The 16,760-nt window shown below is 45.1% G+C and overlaps 1 protein-coding gene across 1 annotated transcript in view; it reads right to left on the bottom strand.

Moving 5' to 3' along the window:
- The window catches only part of SMYD2 (SET and MYND domain containing 2), a 48,663-nt gene that overhangs the window by 8,390 nt on the left and 23,513 nt on the right, over positions 1-16,760 (bottom strand). The window contains exons 4-9 of the mRNA XM_038760850.1: positions 14,436-14,546; positions 10,979-11,039; positions 9,959-10,083; positions 5,708-5,775; positions 3,087-3,189; positions 216-326 (exon numbers count right to left, since the gene is read on the bottom strand). Coding sequence (XP_038616778.1) covers positions 216-326; positions 3,087-3,189; positions 5,708-5,775; positions 9,959-10,083; positions 10,979-11,039; positions 14,436-14,546 — 579 coding nt within the window. The remainder of the gene's footprint in view (positions 1-215; positions 327-3,086; positions 3,190-5,707; positions 5,776-9,958; positions 10,084-10,978; positions 11,040-14,435; positions 14,547-16,760) is intronic.

Raw genomic sequence — 16,760 nt, forward strand, 5'->3', positions numbered from 1 at the left:
CCTCACCTGCTTCCCTGTTGCCCTCTCACCCTTCTGTCCCTCCTCCTCTAGAGACTGATGCTATCACTGCTTACAGTTTAGTGACATGAAAAACAATCTTTCATTTTCACCTCAAAACTATGGGTGAGAGAATTATGCAGTTGATGCAATTATGCTAGTAAATAGTGGCATTTGCCAGGATCAATGGAGAGTCATCAGTGCTCTGGTCGTCTTACCTTTTCTTTAGTAATACACTCCTGGCACTCACAAGTAAAGAAATAGGAGTCTCGCAACCGATCATTTCTATCCTCCGTTGGATACAGCAGGTCAATATAACTAGTAAAAATCTAGGGGGAGAGAAGAAATGATGCAAGATAATCAGATCAGATACTGTCCTTGACCCTCGGGGAGCTCACAGTCGAAGGAGACGGAAGAACAGGTATTGAATCCCCGTTTTAAAGATGAGAAAACCAAAGCCTTAGAGAAGTGACTTGCCCAAGATCACACAGCAGACAAAGTGGAAGACCTGGGTGTAAGCCTGGTGTGGGCAGTGACTGCCTCTATTGCTGAATTGTACTTTCCAAGCACTTAGTACAGTGCTCTGCACATGGTAAGCGCTCAATAAATATATGATTGAATGAATTATTAGATCCCGAGTGTCCTGACTCCCAGTCCTGCTGTACCCAGGAGTCCGTGCTCGTTCTCATTGGCAGCTGAGGTCCTTGGCCCCCTCTCCCTCTAAAGGCCAGCCTACACACTGGCACAGACCCTGGTCTCCAGGGCCATTTCATGAACATCAGAGAATCCCAGAAACAAGAATCTCCATCTTACTCTATGAAAGGATTGATGGATCGCCTCTGCAATAAGCTCCTACAACCAGCAGGTGGAGACAGAGGCTTCAGGATCGCCCTCCGTGGCTCTTCTCCGCTGAGTGAATTCTCCAAAATAGCCACCCTCAACCCCTAGTTTTCCACAAGGGTTTTGGTTGCAAAGCAAGATGAAATTGTCTTGAAAACACTAAAGTGTCCTGTCTAATTCAACTTTTCCACTGAAGGGGGACTGGAGAAAGTATCATGAGGCTGGGGTGGAGAAAACAGAAGATCACACCAAAGCTAGGCCACGCTCCTCACTTTCTCACTTAACGATACTAGGTTAAACGTAACACGGTTCATCTGGATGTCAGAGCGCACTCTGAACGAGATCAGCTATTTCCAGCTTCTGGACACTCGATTCTTCCCAGGGGTGGCCAAATGTTCTCCAGAGAGAGCTCCCCACTTCAAGGCCCTAAGTGCAGCATTGAAAGCCCTCCCTCAGATTAGAATGGCATTAAGAGGTGATTAAACTGACATTTGATTTCCAGTAATTACATTCTTAAAATTCATTTGTATAAAAGTAAATGAATCACATCACAGCGGCTATTAAAACAGATTAGCAAAAGCATTTCACAGACGATCTGACAGGCCAACCCCTACACGTATTAACCTCTGATCTATAGACGGTGATGAAGAGGAAGATGACCAAGGGAGATAACGGGGAAGTGGAAGGTGCCGGACACCCAGGGGGCATGACTGAACAGATGAGGGAAAGTCACTGGGATTAAACCTAGGTGGGTTGGTGGTTAGGGACTTAACCCGGGAAACCGGATTATAACTTTGGGTTGGCCTGATGCACTCCAGCTATTTGCAATGCCATTTACTCGGCAGCCACAGCATGTCGGGAGCAGAGCTGGGACTCACCACACCAGCAAGGCTACTGTCAGAACAGAAACAAGGCCATGTCCACTCTGCATCTGCTCAGCCTGATGGGACTATGGGGCTAATTACAACTCCATAACCTGGCTGTCTGGGGATACGCCTTGTAGTGGATAGAGTACAAGCCTTGAGTACTTGGCTTTAGACCTTGAGAAGAAGCATGACCTAGTGGAAAGAGCACGGGCCTGGGAGTGAGAGGACCTGGATTCTAATCCCAGCCTCTCCACTTGCCTGCTGTGTGATCTTGGGCAAGTCACTTCATTTCTCACCTCAGTTTCCTCAACTACAAAAATACCTGTTCTCCCTCCTACTAAGACTGTGAGCCTCATGTGGGCCGGGGACCGTATCCAGCCTGATTCACTTGTAGCTGCCCCAGCACTTAAAACCATGCTGGACACATAGTAACTGCTTAAATATCATTAAAAAAAAACTGGAGGGACACAGTGTGACTGCTGCCAGGTTGATTAGGTCCTGTACAAATCTGCCATGGACCCACCTCTTCTTGCTAGAAGGTTAGCAGCATCTAAATCCTTTTTAATAAGGACTGTGCTACTTATTAAGCACTATGTGCCATGCACTGTGCTAACTGCTGGGGTAGACATAATCCAATCAGATTAGGCCCAGTCCCCGTCCCCCATGGGGCTCACAGTCCAAGAAGGAGGAGGGCAGACATTTAATATCATGAAAATCCATTACCCCACACTGCTTCCAATTTATGGGGAGTCTTTTAGGTTCTTGGATATAAACACTTTCTTTAGGAAAAAGAGGGTTTTTTTCCCTTTGTTTTGATAAGGAATTTTTACTGGCAGTCATTATGATCTGCCCATCCCTCCCCACTTCCCTCTCCTCCCTTGCCCTTTAGGGCTATTTTTTCCCTTGGATAAACTGATAACATTTATTCACCAACTGGATGGATCATCGGTGCTGTGAAACTTGCCTAGCGGAATGCCCCCCTCTAAATGCTCTTTCCGGTGGAAAGGGCACTGATTTTTCCTAAAATAATCGCAGTATCTGTTAAGCACTTAATATGTTCAAACTCTGAACTAAGTGCTGTGGTGAATACAAGGCTTCCAGGCTGTTTTCTCAGTCCCTATCCTTGAAGAGGCTCCAAATCTAAGTAGGAGGGAGAACAGCTACTTCGTCCCCATTTTTCAGATGAGGAAACTGAGGCTCAGAGAAGTTAAGAGACTTACCCAAGGTCACATAGACAAATGACAGAACTGGGATTAGACCCCAGGTCCTCTCACTCCCAGGCCTGTGTCCTTTTCACTAGGCTACACTGCTTTCAAGCACTCACACTGTCAACAAAATTCTCTCTCAAACTGATTTTGCAACGACAGTCTCAGTTTCACTTACCTCATCTCCTGGGTTAATTTCTTGCACAGCTCTCACTTCCGCTAGCGTCCCCTTGTACGTCACAATCACATTTGGACAACAACTGTGGTTCATCAGGGCAACGCTGTCGAACAGAAAAATCAATGACTTATCTCCACGCAACAGCCAAAAAGTACAGCACAATTCAGAAGGACCATAAATTTTAACGCCCAGAGAATCCTCTCTGCAAGGTTAGCTGTTTTTTTAATCATCTGACCAGTCACTTTCTGGGAGGGTTTATTTATATAGCTTGTCACAACCAAAGGTAATTGCCATATTGGGCCTGGCAAAACTGGTGAAGCTCCCCTATCCCTAATCAATCAATCAATCATATTTATTGAGCGCTTACTGTGTGCAGAGCACTGTACTAAGCACTTGGGAAGTACAAGGTGGCAACATATAGAGACAGTACCTACCCAACAGTGGACTCACAGTCTAGAAGGGGGAGACAGAGAACAAAACCAAACATATTAACAAAAAAATAAATAGAATAGATATGTACAAATAAAATAAATAGAGTAATAAATATGTACAAACATATATACATATATACAGGTGCTGTGGGGAATGGAAGGAGGTAAGACAGGGGATGGAGGGGGGACGAGGGGGAGAGGAAGGAAGGGGCTCAGTCTGGGAAGGCCTCCTGGAGGAGGTGAGCTCTCAGTAGGGCCTTGAAGGGGGGAAGAGAGCTATTTTCTATTCAGGTCTGTCTCTCCCTACAGACTGTAAGCTCCTTGTGAGCAAGATTGCATCTATGAACTGTATTGTATTGTACTCTCCCAAGAGCTTACTACAGTACTCTGCACACAGTAAGCGCTCCATAAATAGCACTGATTGACTGAAGGTTAGGCCCAATTAAAAGTATATTATGAATGCCTCACAATTTGTATCAGCACCACATCATAGTCTTTACTATGCTATAAAAATCGAGTGCAAAGCAAAAATAGTAGTGTTAGCAGACATAGTATTTACCGAGCCCTACTGAATACAATGTACCATACTAAGCACTTGGGAAACATGACCTAGTGGGCAAAACCGAGGCCCCGGAGTCAGAGGACTTGGGTTCTAATCCTGACTCTTCCAGGTGCATGCTGTGTGACCTTGGGCAAGTCAGTTAATCTCTCTGTGCTTCAGTTTCCTCATCTGCAAAATGGGGCTTAAATGCCTGTTCTTTCTACTCCTTCAACTAGGAGGCCCATGAGGGGCAGGGACTGTGTCTGACCTGATTAACTTGTATCTGCCCAAGCGCTTAAGAGAAGCAGCATAGTCTAGTGGCTAGAGCATGGGCCTGAGGATCAGAAGGACCTGGGCTCTATTCCTTGTTCTGCCACTTGCCTGCTGTGTGACCTTGGGCAAGTCACTTAACTTCTCTGTGCCTCAGTTCCCTTATCTGTAAAATGGGGATTAAGAGTGTGATCCCCATGTGGGACAGGGACTGTGTCCAACCTGATTTGCTTGTATCCACCTCAGAGCTTGGTACAGTGCTTGGCAGATAGTAAGTGCTTAACAGTTACCACAATTATGATTATTACGAGGTCAAATTCTGTCCTTCACTTTTCAGAAACTGCAGCTTTCCAGCCCTTTAGCAAAAGAGAATTTTCTCCTACGTGCACCCAGAATGCATAAAGAAACAATACTGGGATTGATTTTATAATCCTCTGGCCTTGAATCTTCCCCTAGAGCCCAGGAGTAAGCTAGCAGCACGGTCTCCCTGAACTCAGTGGGAGAAAAGAGATTTTTTCCACTTTATCACCCTGCACTGTTGGCATTCTCCCATCTGGCCAACTCCAGGCTTCCAGCAGTTGAATCTTACTTTAAAATGGTGCTGCTCTAGCTGTTTGCTTTGCTACTGCTTTATGGAGGAGACCCATGGCCAGCGCAGATTAAAAGGGCTATTGTCCCAGAGCTGGAACCTCATAGAGACTGCCCTGCGAGCCTGACAGCCACTGAAATTCTTACTAAATATAACAATTCCAATACCATTATTATTATTATTGTTTGTTAAGTGCTTACTATGTGCCATTTGCTGCTCATTCAATTGTATTTATTTAGTGCTTACTGTGTGCAAAGCTCTGTTCTAAGCACTTGGGAGAGTACAATATAACAATAATAATAATAATAATTGTGGTATTTGTTAAATGCTTACTATGTGCCAGGCACTCTATTAAGCGCTGAGTCAGATACAAGCACATTGGGTTGGCTGCAGTCCCTGTCCCATGTAGAGCTCACAGTCTCAATCCCCTTTTTACAGATGGGGTAACTGAGGCACAGAAAAGTGAAGTGACTTGCCCAAGGCCACACAGCAGACAAGTGGTGGAGCTGGGATTAGAACTCATGACCTTCTGACTCCCAGGCGCATGCTCTATCCATTACACCATGTTGCCTTCCCCAAGTGCTTAGTGCAGTGCTCTGCACCCAGGAAGGCTCAATAAAATACCTCTGATTGACTCTAGACTGTAAGATCACTGTGAGCAGGGAACATGTCTATCACATCTGTTATACTGTACTCTCCCAAGTGCTTAGTACAGTACTCTGCACACAGAAAGCGCTCTGTGAATGCCACTGACTAAAAAGGAAAGGGACAAAGCAAAATTCTGACTTACTCAGGAAATATTGCTGATCCTAAATGAGAAAGTTCTTCATCTTCGATTGTGAAGCCATTACAGTTCACCTGCAAAGAGAAAAGGGGTTTAAGAGCCATGACAATTAATGACTCATTTCTCCCTGACCTCGCTACCTTCCCACAAGAGTTGGTGATACCACAGTTTGAGCTCTACAGACATTTTGTTTGGGGAGATCCTGAGTAGGGGTGGACCCTGGGAGAACTTGGAGGTAAAAGTTTTTCAAATTCTGGGCTTCAATTTTCTCTTCCTTTTTTTAATGGTATCTGTTAAGCACTTACCAGGTACTATACTAAGCAATGGAGAAGATACAAGCTAATCAGGTCCATGTCCCACATGGGGCTCTGCTGCCCTCCACCCGCCTGGTTCCGCTAACCCACACTTCTGGTGATTTTGTCGGAACAACTACAGCTGTTTCTGGGCCTGGGCTCCATGGGAGGTCTGCTCTGGCCCCGGGGGGGTCACTGCCGGCATGGGACTCGAGGCCCCCTTCAGTGACTGCCCCCCGCCCCAGCACAGGGCTCTTAGAGACCGTTGGGCAGGGCCAAGCTCCTGGGTGAGGAAGGGCTGCTCCCTCTGTCCACCGGGGGACCATAAAGGAAAAAAGAAACTCCACGGCAACCCAGATATTCTTCACCAAATTCCATGGTTCGGCAGATCTTGTCCCTAGTCCTTGTTCTGGCTGAGAAGGGTCATGGAATAGTGGACAGAGCCCGGATCTGGACGTCAGAAGATCATGGGTTCTAATCCCAGCTCCGCCACTTGTCTGCTGTGTGACCTTGGGCAAGTCATTTCCACTTCCCTGGGCCTCAGTTACCTCATCTGTAAAATGGGGATTGAGACTGTGAGTCCCACACGGGACAGGGACTGTGTCCATCCCAATTTGATGGTATCCACCCCAGTGATTAGTATAGTGTCTGGCACATTGTAAAGGCTTAACAAATACCATTATCATTACTATTAATAGTAATCCCCATTTTACAGATGAAGTAACTGAGGCCCAGAGAAGAGAAGTGAAGTGACTTGCCAATAGACAAGTGGGAGAGCCAGGATTAGAACCCAGGTCCTTCTGACTCTCAGCAGGCCCATGCTTGATCCACTAGACCACACTGCTTCTCTTAATATGGAATCCTCCTTCCTCAGGTTTATTAGGAGGCTGGGTTGCTTCATAATGGCAGAGCAATGCAGTTGGCATCTCCTACTGGGGTGGAGGAGTCATTTCCAAGTATAAAGCACATAGCAATTTGCTTGGCAGCTTCCCCTCCCACCTTAACTTCAAGGGCAAAAGTAAAAGGGCATTCACATATCAGAAGGAGGCATTAGCCATATTCCTTTTTTTGAGCCCAATCAGGCATAAGTGTCTATGCTAAAGTTATTCTTATAATTAGCATTTAGATTCAATGTAGGCTGCGCACCAAGAAGACATTTAAAAGCCACGCATATGTTCACAGTGATTAAAAAGTACCACAATCCCAACTACATCCACATCCTCCTGCCAGCTGTTGCTATGCCAGGAGCAAGTTAACCTAACATCTCTCTCTTCACTTCCAAAGGCTGAAAACTGCTGAGAAGTTGGAATGGGTTCTGATCCTGGATCCGCCACTTGCCTGTGGTGTGACCTTGGGCAAGTCAATTAACTTCTCTGTGCCTCAGTTTCCTCAACTGTAAAATAGGGATTAAACCTTACTCTCTCTTACTTAGACTGTGAGCCCCATGTAGCACAGGCGTGTCAAGCATTTAGAACAGTGCTTGACACAAAGTAAGTACTTAAATACCATGCTGTGGAGAAGCAGTGTGGCTCAGTGGAAAGAGCATGGGCTTTGGAGTCAGAGGTCATGGGTTCAAATCCCATTTCTGCCAACTGTCAGCTGTGTGACTTTGGGCAAGTCACTTAACTTCTCTGTGCCTCAGTTACCTCATCTGTAAAATGGGGATTAAAACTCTGAGCCCCCCATGGGACAACCTGATCACCTTGTAACCTCCCCCAGTGCTTAGAACAGTGCTTTGCACATAGTAAGTGCTTAACAAATAGTATCATTATTATTATTATAAACAAAAAACAAAAAAACCTTACCTGTGCCTCAAGTTTCCTCATCTATAAACTGAGGATTAAATACCTGTTCTCTCTCCATCCAAGACTGTGAGCCCCATGTGGGAGAGAGGTTTGGTCTGACCTGATTATGTTGTATCTCCCCCAGAGCTTAGTACAGTGCTTGACACATAGCAAACACTTAAATACCACAGTTGTTATCAGCGAAAGCCCTGGGATCTCAGAGATGGCGCCAAGGGCAAAAGGTTTTTTCTGTTTTTCATATTTGATGAATCTTGTACTGATGGTCAGAAGACAGGGTTTAACCTAAGCTCTGGTATGGAGACTTACTGCTGGGATACTATAGCAGAGGAGTGAATTCATCTGGCCTGAATGGAGAGGGATGAAAACTATAGGCTTGAAGAATTCTGTGTGGGTCACAAAGGTCTGAAAATATTTCCAGAGCTGCAATATGAAAAAACCTGATGCCTTAGGGAGGCCCACAGCTCCTCAGGATGAGGACACACTGTTTTCCTTTCACTCCTGGAGAGAAATTTACAAGGGAGACTGTAGGATCCCCTTTACTGGAGAGAAGTGAAACATGGTGGTCTAGCAGATAAAGTATGACTGCAAGTCAGAAGGACCCGTGTTCTAATCCCAGCTCTGTCACTTTGCTGTATGACTTTGGGCAAGTCACTTCACTGGACCTCAGTGACCACATCTGTAAAATGGGGATTAAGACTGTGAGCCCCATATGGGACACGGACTGTGTCCAACCTAATTAACATGTGTCTATCCCAGCATTTAGAACAGTGCCTGGCAAAAAATATATGCTTAGCAAATACCAGAAAAAAAAAATTGGGATACCAAGAGAGAGATACAAAAACAGTGCCTGGCACCAGGGGTAATAAATAATAATGATGGTATTTGTTAAGCACTTACTATGTGCAAAGCACTGTTCTAAGCGCTGGGGGGGATACAGGGTGATCAGGTTGTCCCACGTGGGGCTCACAATCTTAATCCCCATTTTACAGATGAGGTAACTGAGGCTCAGAGAAGTTAAGTGACTTGCCCAAGGTCACCCAGCAGACATGTGGCGGAGCCAGAATTAGAACCCATGACCTCTGACTCCCAAGCCTGTGCTCTTGCCACTGAGCCACACTGCTTCAAGTTAAGTGACTTGCCCAAAGTCTCACAGCAGACAAGTGGCGGAGCTGGGATTCGAACCCATGACCTCTAACTTCCAAGCCCGTACTCCTTCCATTGAGCCATGATGTAGCAAGGGGCCAAGCCTAAATGCAGAAGGGATTGTCACTCACTCATTGGTCTTATCAACCACACCTGCTCCTTATGGGCAAGGAATGTGTCTGTTTTATTATTGTATTGTACTCAGCACTTAATATAGTAAGTGCTCAATACATACAATTGACTGATTGATCAACACCTGGTGAGATAAAACTCTCACCATCAGTAGTATCACCTCCGACTCAAATAATCCTGATCCCTGACACTCCCCATCTCTCCAAACCCATATTCTCTGACTGTAAGCTCATTGTGGGCAGGGAACATGTCTGCCAACTCAGTTTTACTGTACTCTCCCACGTGCTTAGTACAGTGCTCTGCACATAGAAAGCTATTAATGATGACTCTGTCTCTCCCTCACTCATTACAATGACCTAGATCTTATAGAGCATCTTTCTTCGGAGGAGTTCAAACATCAAATACATCATCATCAATACATCAACATCATCTCCTGATTTTCACAGGATATCTGGAGGTAGAAGTGTATGAGTATTGTTATCCTCGTTTTGCCCAAAAAGAAAACTGAGGCACAGAGAATGATTTGTGGGTGACTTGGGGGTCACCCAGCAAGTCAGTGGAATGAGAACTTAGACCTCTACTGTCCACTAGACTCTGAGGGAGAATGAACAAAATAAATGGAACATCCATGGAAGATTCCAGTTGCCAGTGCTTTCCAATGTGTTCTACATATCCTACCCTGGAGGCATGATAAGGGGAACAAAGGAAAGACAGGGATTCTATATTCACTCAATCGTATTTATTGAGCACTTACTGTGTGCAGAGCACTGTAATAAGTGCTTGGGAAGTACAAGTTGGCAACATATAGAGACGGTCCCTACTCAACAAAGGGCCCACAGTCTAGAAATGTTAAATGGCAAGTGGTTCTATTTCAGCCCTCTTACCTGTGCGAACAGTACGACCAGGCTAGCATTGTCCGGGTATTCTATATGCTTTGAATAAAAGTGATGAAGAGCAGCAATGTCACTCTGGATCAATTCTCTCTTCTCATTGTCTAGCTTATCAAGATCTGCAGACAAAGAAGCATGTCAACTTACTCCATACTCAGAAAACACAAGGATTTTGGCTGTAGCCTTTTCTCATTACTCTAACCCCAGAAAACCACTTTTCCCAATGTATAAACTTCTCCACTGTTGTCCAAATTCTTATCCCCTTAGCCTCCTGGGAAATAAGCAATGAGTTATTTCCACTTCCCCTTCCTCTGACCCAGGAAGGAACCAGGTCTTGGAATTCCACCTGACAAGGATTAAAGTGTCATATTTGTGTCAAGAGAAGTGTCAAGGGTGTCAAGAGAGGCAGCGTGGCTCAGTGGAAAAAAGCATGGGCTTTGGAGTCAGAGGTCATGGGTTCAAATCCTGGCTCTGCCAACTGTCAGCTGTGTGACTTTGGGTAAGTCACTTTACTTCTCTGTGCCTCAGTTACCTCATCTGTAAAATGGGGATTAAGACTGTGAGCCCCCCGTGGGACAACCTGATCACCTTGTAACCTCCCCAGAGCGTAAAACAGTGTTTTGCACATAGTAAGCACTTAATAAATGCCATCATTATTATTATTATTATATTTGCCCTGGAAGGATGACAAGAGCTACCTAATAGCGAGAAGCTAGGTAATTAGTCCTCAGTCTCTGGAATCATCAAGCACACAATTTGGACTTTGATTTTAGGCCTTTTTGACAGGCACCCCAGTTGTTTTGATTTTTTACTACATTGCAATTCAGAGAAAAGTAACAGTAGCCCTGGATGTCATCAGCGAAGGGGAGAGATGAACATCACTTTCATAATCCTGTGGGAAGGATTTAACCCCACTTCCCCTCCACTGTCCAGGCCACCATATTTTTAACTCCAAATCTGGGAGAAATAAGCACAGCCTAGGTAAAAGTCAGTTGTAGCTAGGCTCAGACTTACGTGACTCAAACTCTTTAACTGCTAACAATTTCTCCGATGGTGTTCTCTCAGGATGGGCTTTCTAATAACCAGGAGAGAAAATAACAGACACACAGGTTGTAAGCTAAGCACAAGAACATGGCTATAATTTGTAAATCTGTGTAACACTGTTTAAAAATCTAGCTAATATACCAGCAGACAGTGGAAGGTCATTATTATACTTCCTGTTAATCCCTAACTGCCTAAACAATCTCAATTCCTTAAACTATCTTTAGATGCCTTGCTACCATGAATAGTAATATTCTTGGTTATTTTCCCCTGAACCATCTTCAGGACTTTCTTGTTATGGGGCTGAAGCAGTGTGGCTCAGTAGAAAGACCCCAAGACTGGGATGACGATGATGATGGTATTTGTTAAGCGCTTACTATGTGCCAAGCACTGCTCTAAGCACTGGGGTAGATATAAGGTAATTAGCTTGTCCCACGTGGGGCTCACAGTCTTAATCCCCATTTTACAGAAGAGATAACTGAGGCACAGAGAAGTTAGATGACTTGCCCAAAGTCACAGAGCTGACAAGTGACGGAGCCGGGAGTCAGGAGGCCCCAAATTCTAATCCCTGCACTGGCCCTTGCCTGCTGGGTGACCATGAGTAAGTCACCTAACTTCTCTGTGGCTAAGTTTCCTCATCTGCAAATTTGGGATGAAATACCTACCCTCTCTCCCCCTTAGACTGTGAGTCCTGTGTGGGAGAGTTGTGTCTGATGTGATAGAATTCTATCTACCCTAGGGATTGGCTACCCCTTCTAGACTGTGAGCCCGCTGTTGGGTAGGGACTGTCTCTATATGTTGCCAACTTGTACTTCCCAAGCGCTTAGTACAGTGCTCTGCACACAGTAAGCGCTCAATAAATACGATTAAATGAATGAATGAATGAATAGCAAGCCCTTGGCAAATGCTATAATTATTGGCACAAATCAAATAAAGCAAATAAATTAGATCTAGGTGAAAAATCAAATTGGCAAGAGACAGGGAGAGAGAAGACACTTCACCTAGGCAAAGATTGACGGTGTAATGAATGGCCTTGTCAAAAACCTTGCATCTCAAAGGCAACTTCCTGGCAGGTATTTCTACCGTGTCTCCACTCAGCCCACTTTGACCACAGCCAAAGGACAAGACCATGTGAATTTTCCCATCAACTGACTCTTTCCAGGGGCTAAATCTCTACTGCAGCCCAGTACAGACCGAATTACAAACAACTGGAGAACAGTAAGCCAGCCAATCAATCAATAAAGAGTATTGAGTGCTTACTGTGTGCAGAGCACTGTACTAAGTGCTTGGGAGAGTATACCACAGCAGAGTTGGTTAAAACCATTCCCTGCCCACAGTGAGCTCACAGTCTAGGGGGACTAGAGCCAAGTACTTATCATCATCAATCGTATTTATTGAGCGCTTCCTATGTGCAGAGCACTGTACTAAGTGCTTGGGAAGTACAAATTGGCAACATATAGAGACAGTCCCTACCCAACATTGGGCTCACAGTCTAAAAGGGGGAGACAGAGAACAAAACCAAACATACTAACAAAATAAAATAAATAGAAGAGATATGTACAAGTACAATAAATAGAGTGATAAATGTGTACAAACATATATACATATATACAGGTGCTGTGGGGAAGGGAAGGAGGTAAGATGGGGGGATGGAGAGGGGGATGAGGGGGAGAGGAAGGAAGGGGCTCAGTCTGGGAAGGCCTCCTGGAGGAGGTGAGCTCTCAGCAGGGCTTTGAAGGGAGGAAGAGAGCTAGCTTGGCGGATGGGCAGAGGGAGGGCATTCCAGGCCCGGGGGATGACGTGGGCCGGGGGTCGATGGCGGGACAGGCGAGAACGAGGTACGGTGAGGAGATTAGCGGCGGAGGAGCGGAGGGTGCGGGCTGGGCTGTAGAAGGAGAGAAGGGAGGTGAGGTAGGAGGGGGCGAGGTGATGGAGAGCCTTGAAGCCCAGGGTGAGGAGTTTCTGCCTGATGCGCAGATTGATTGGTAGCCACTGGAGATTTTTGATGAGGGGAGTAATATGCCGTTAGTACTTATAACAGTGCTCTGCACACAGAACGTGCTCAAGAAATACCACTGACTGATGATGTGAGGGTTATTTCGCAAACCTGCTAAGCTTTCTTATTGAGATTGCTGAAGCATGAACTGTTTTAGAAACATGAGTAATTGACTTAATTTCTTCTTTTCAAAATTTGAAGAAACGTCTTCTCCTCTGCCATCGGTCCACCCCCATTCTTTACATTTTTATCCTCTTTATAGCAAGTAACAGACAGACACTCAGGGTGGGAGGATGCGACAGGTGGGTGTTCTGCAGTGGGGGAAAAAGAGGCATTCAAAATCCCATCTTGATTCTCCGCTTCATTCTGCAAGCTTGAGGTAATGCACCCTCCATCAATCAATAAGTGGCATTGAGATCTGTGTGCAGACCACTGTACTCAGAGATTGGGAGAGTACAATACAATAGAATTGGTAAATGCATTTCCTGCCCACAAGGAACTTGTCTGCCTCCCCCAGTAGACGATATTAAAATAAATTAGAGGTATGGAAATAAGTGTTGCAGGGCTGAGTCAGGTGAATATCAAGTGGCTTCTATAAGAACTCTCCTTAGCATACGGATGTAGATATGAGCCCGTTTAAGTTATTTTCAAGCACTCTAGTTTCAAACAGAGAATGAGTTCTTTGTGGGAAGGGAAAGGGTCACTTCGTTATTCTGTACTTCCTAACTGCCTAGTATGATGCAAGACAACAAGTGGGCACTCAATAAACGTTGCTATGTACTACCACTTATAATACTGACAATAAGTCAGATTTCTTCAAGCCCTCATATTACCTAACTGCAATGCTAGATCCTTCTAGTCTCTCATCAATCAATTGTATTTACTGAGTGCTTACTGTGTACAGATCACTGTACTAAGTGCTTGGGAGAGTACAGTATAACAGAGATGGTAATGAAAAGTATGGTTGTAGGTCATGTCTGGTTCAAATCAGAGGACCTGGGTTCTAACCCTTGTCCTGTCATTTGCCTGCTGTGAGACCTTGGGGAAGTCACTTAACTTCTCTGGGCCTCTGTTGTAAAATGGGGATTTAATACCTGTTCTCCCTCCTACTTATACTTTGAGCCCCATGTGAGACAGGGACTGTGTCCAACTCGATTACCTTGTATCTATGTTAGCACTTAAGTACACATATTAAGCGTTTAGCAAATACCATTATAATCATTATTGTCCAACAGGCAGAGACATGGTTTCCGCTGGATAAGCAATGTTCTTCAGCTTTGGCTGATTTTCCAGTTCAACACAGGAATGTGGATGTGGAAAGGAAATTCAAGCAAAGAACACTTTACATGTGACAGACACAATAGGTCAAACGCTCATCTTCCTGAGGTTTTTTTGAAGACCCAAAAGGCACTTGGAAGTTGTCTTTTTCCTCACCTGTTTGGCCAAAATCCTGGCTGTCAGCCTGACGGTCTCTGAGGGATTCCAGCTTTCCCCCAAAACACACATGGCTGAACACTCCAACTTGTGAGTGGGCCAGTCTTCTTTCTGGAAGGTTAAGCATAAAAAATAAGTGTTTGAAAAAGGGAAAAAGTGATGGAAGAGAGGACGCAGTGAGTTCCCCTAGAACTTTAAGGTCAAGTGAAATGTGTTTCCTTTTTGAAAACAAGGGGGCACTCACAGAAGCTAAACAAAGGCTGAAAATTAAAAAACACTTGTTGAAAGATAAAAATGCTCTGGCCTTGACTAGTCTTGGGTGAGGTTCTGAAAATGAGGAAGAATTTTTTTGATGGAGGATATGCTCTCACTATACTGTGAATGTACTCTGTTCTACAATATGCGATTAGATGACATCTCAGTGCCAGAACATTGCTCTTAAGCTTCAGGAACTTTTGGCCACGCTGAATAAAGCAGGTGAGGAATTCTTGAATTTCCCCACCACTGAACAGTTAAGGATGGGGAATAGAACTCAGAGGGCCTTTGGGAGCTATGTTAAATTTGATTTTAATTCCTGAGTGTGTATGCTCTCCTGAGCAAATGCTTGGTCCAGCTTAGGAGAAGCTCCAGATCCCATTTCATTCCTTGGTCCCCACATCTATGACAGGAAGTGCTTCAGAAATGCTATTGGCACTGGATGCCCCCATAAACCAAGAGAAGACACCCCACACCAACCATTAAATGGCCAGAACTTTAACTCGCTGATGAAAAGGATAGGGTGATCACTCTGATAAAGGCCATTTTCCTCTGAAGAGGAGCCACCCGCTTTGAGCTTGCCCAAGACAATCACTGAGACCAACCCCATCAAGCATATATTCACCAATTTAGGACTAGTGCAATGCCCATTAATCAGTCAATGCTATTTATTGAGAGCTCACTGTGTGCAAAGCACTGTACTAAGCCACTTAGGAGAGTACCACAGAGTTGGCAGACACATTCCCTTGGTATACAGTCTAGAGTCGAGTTCACAGTCTAGAGATTGGAAGCTCCATTAGACTGTACACACCCCAAGTTTACAAGCTAAGTGCCTAGTACAATATTCTGCCCCTCATTAAATACAGTTGACCCTGATCCTGAAGGGTAAAATGCTGAGTGGGAGATAAGAAATCAGCACATCATCCCTGAGGTGGGAGTGACCCAATTTTGTTACTTATCACAGAACACCTCTTTGCAGCACAGATCTGTGCTAAAAGTTTCTGCAGAGTTAAATAACTCAACTGCTGGGATAAGTAAGAAGAGCAGGAGAGGAAATTGACAACATATGCATAAAGAGAGTGGGGTCTGTTTTCAGTCAAGACCTGAAAGATGGGCATGATGACAGAGGGGAAAATAGGTGGTTTAAACTCGCTGCAGAGACCCTGCACAGATGAAAGTTTGCTCCACCCCCTCCAGAGCCCCAGTGGCACAGTGGGCAGTGGAATGGCCTGGCAGACTGTAGATCTGGTGGGCAAGTGCAGCAGGAAGGGGAGTCAGACCAGGGATAACTTTTGAAAACTGAAGTCATAAAACAATGGAGGATCCTACATTAGAGCTGTCACGGGCCATCCAGGGCACACTAAAGGGAAGTTCTTCCCTTCTCCTCTCCTGCCCCACTTTTTCTCCAAGCACCTCCCTTCTCTCTTCCCCCCACCCAGGATGGGCATCTGCATAGATGCTGAAGGGATGGAGGGAGGGAGGGGTGCCAAAAGGGTCACAGTGGAGGAGACCATCATTACACTGTCGATTCTTCGAAGGCAAGGATCATGTCTGTAAGCACTGTTGAGCTCTCCCGAGTGCTTAGTACAGTGCCTTGCACACAGCAAGCACTCACTAGATACCACTGATTGATTGGTTTGCATCCAATCCTCTAGTCATGCACTTCTGTGATTCCTAGGGATAAGAAGGGATTTCCATGTCCCTGGGGAGAGCAGATTCATCCCCTGGGTCACTGCCAGTGCTTGGACAAAACTTGCTCTGTGTTGCTCTCTTGGCTTTCCCTAAAAGCTCAGCACCTCCTCCTATTTCCCTAGTTCTAAGAGGTTTTGAACTCCTCACTTAGGATAGTTAGGGCCCATCTCGTCCGATAAGTTTCTTGCAGCCACTGTCTTTCACTATTCTCAGAGTAACTTACGGTGTATTTGGCCTCACCAAGAAAAACAAAAAAACCCCCAAAAAACAAAGATACATCTCCATAACATTTCACAAACCATTCAGTGGTAAGAGACTAAAAATGGAAGGAGGAAACGGTATCCAAAGTCAGCAGTGACATCAGTCGTAGACGTCAGC

The sequence above is a fragment of the Tachyglossus aculeatus genome, chromosome 19 (genome assembly GCF_015852505.1).
Source record: "Tachyglossus aculeatus isolate mTacAcu1 chromosome 19, mTacAcu1.pri, whole genome shotgun sequence".
NCBI lineage: Eukaryota > Metazoa > Chordata > Mammalia > Monotremata > Tachyglossidae > Tachyglossus > Tachyglossus aculeatus.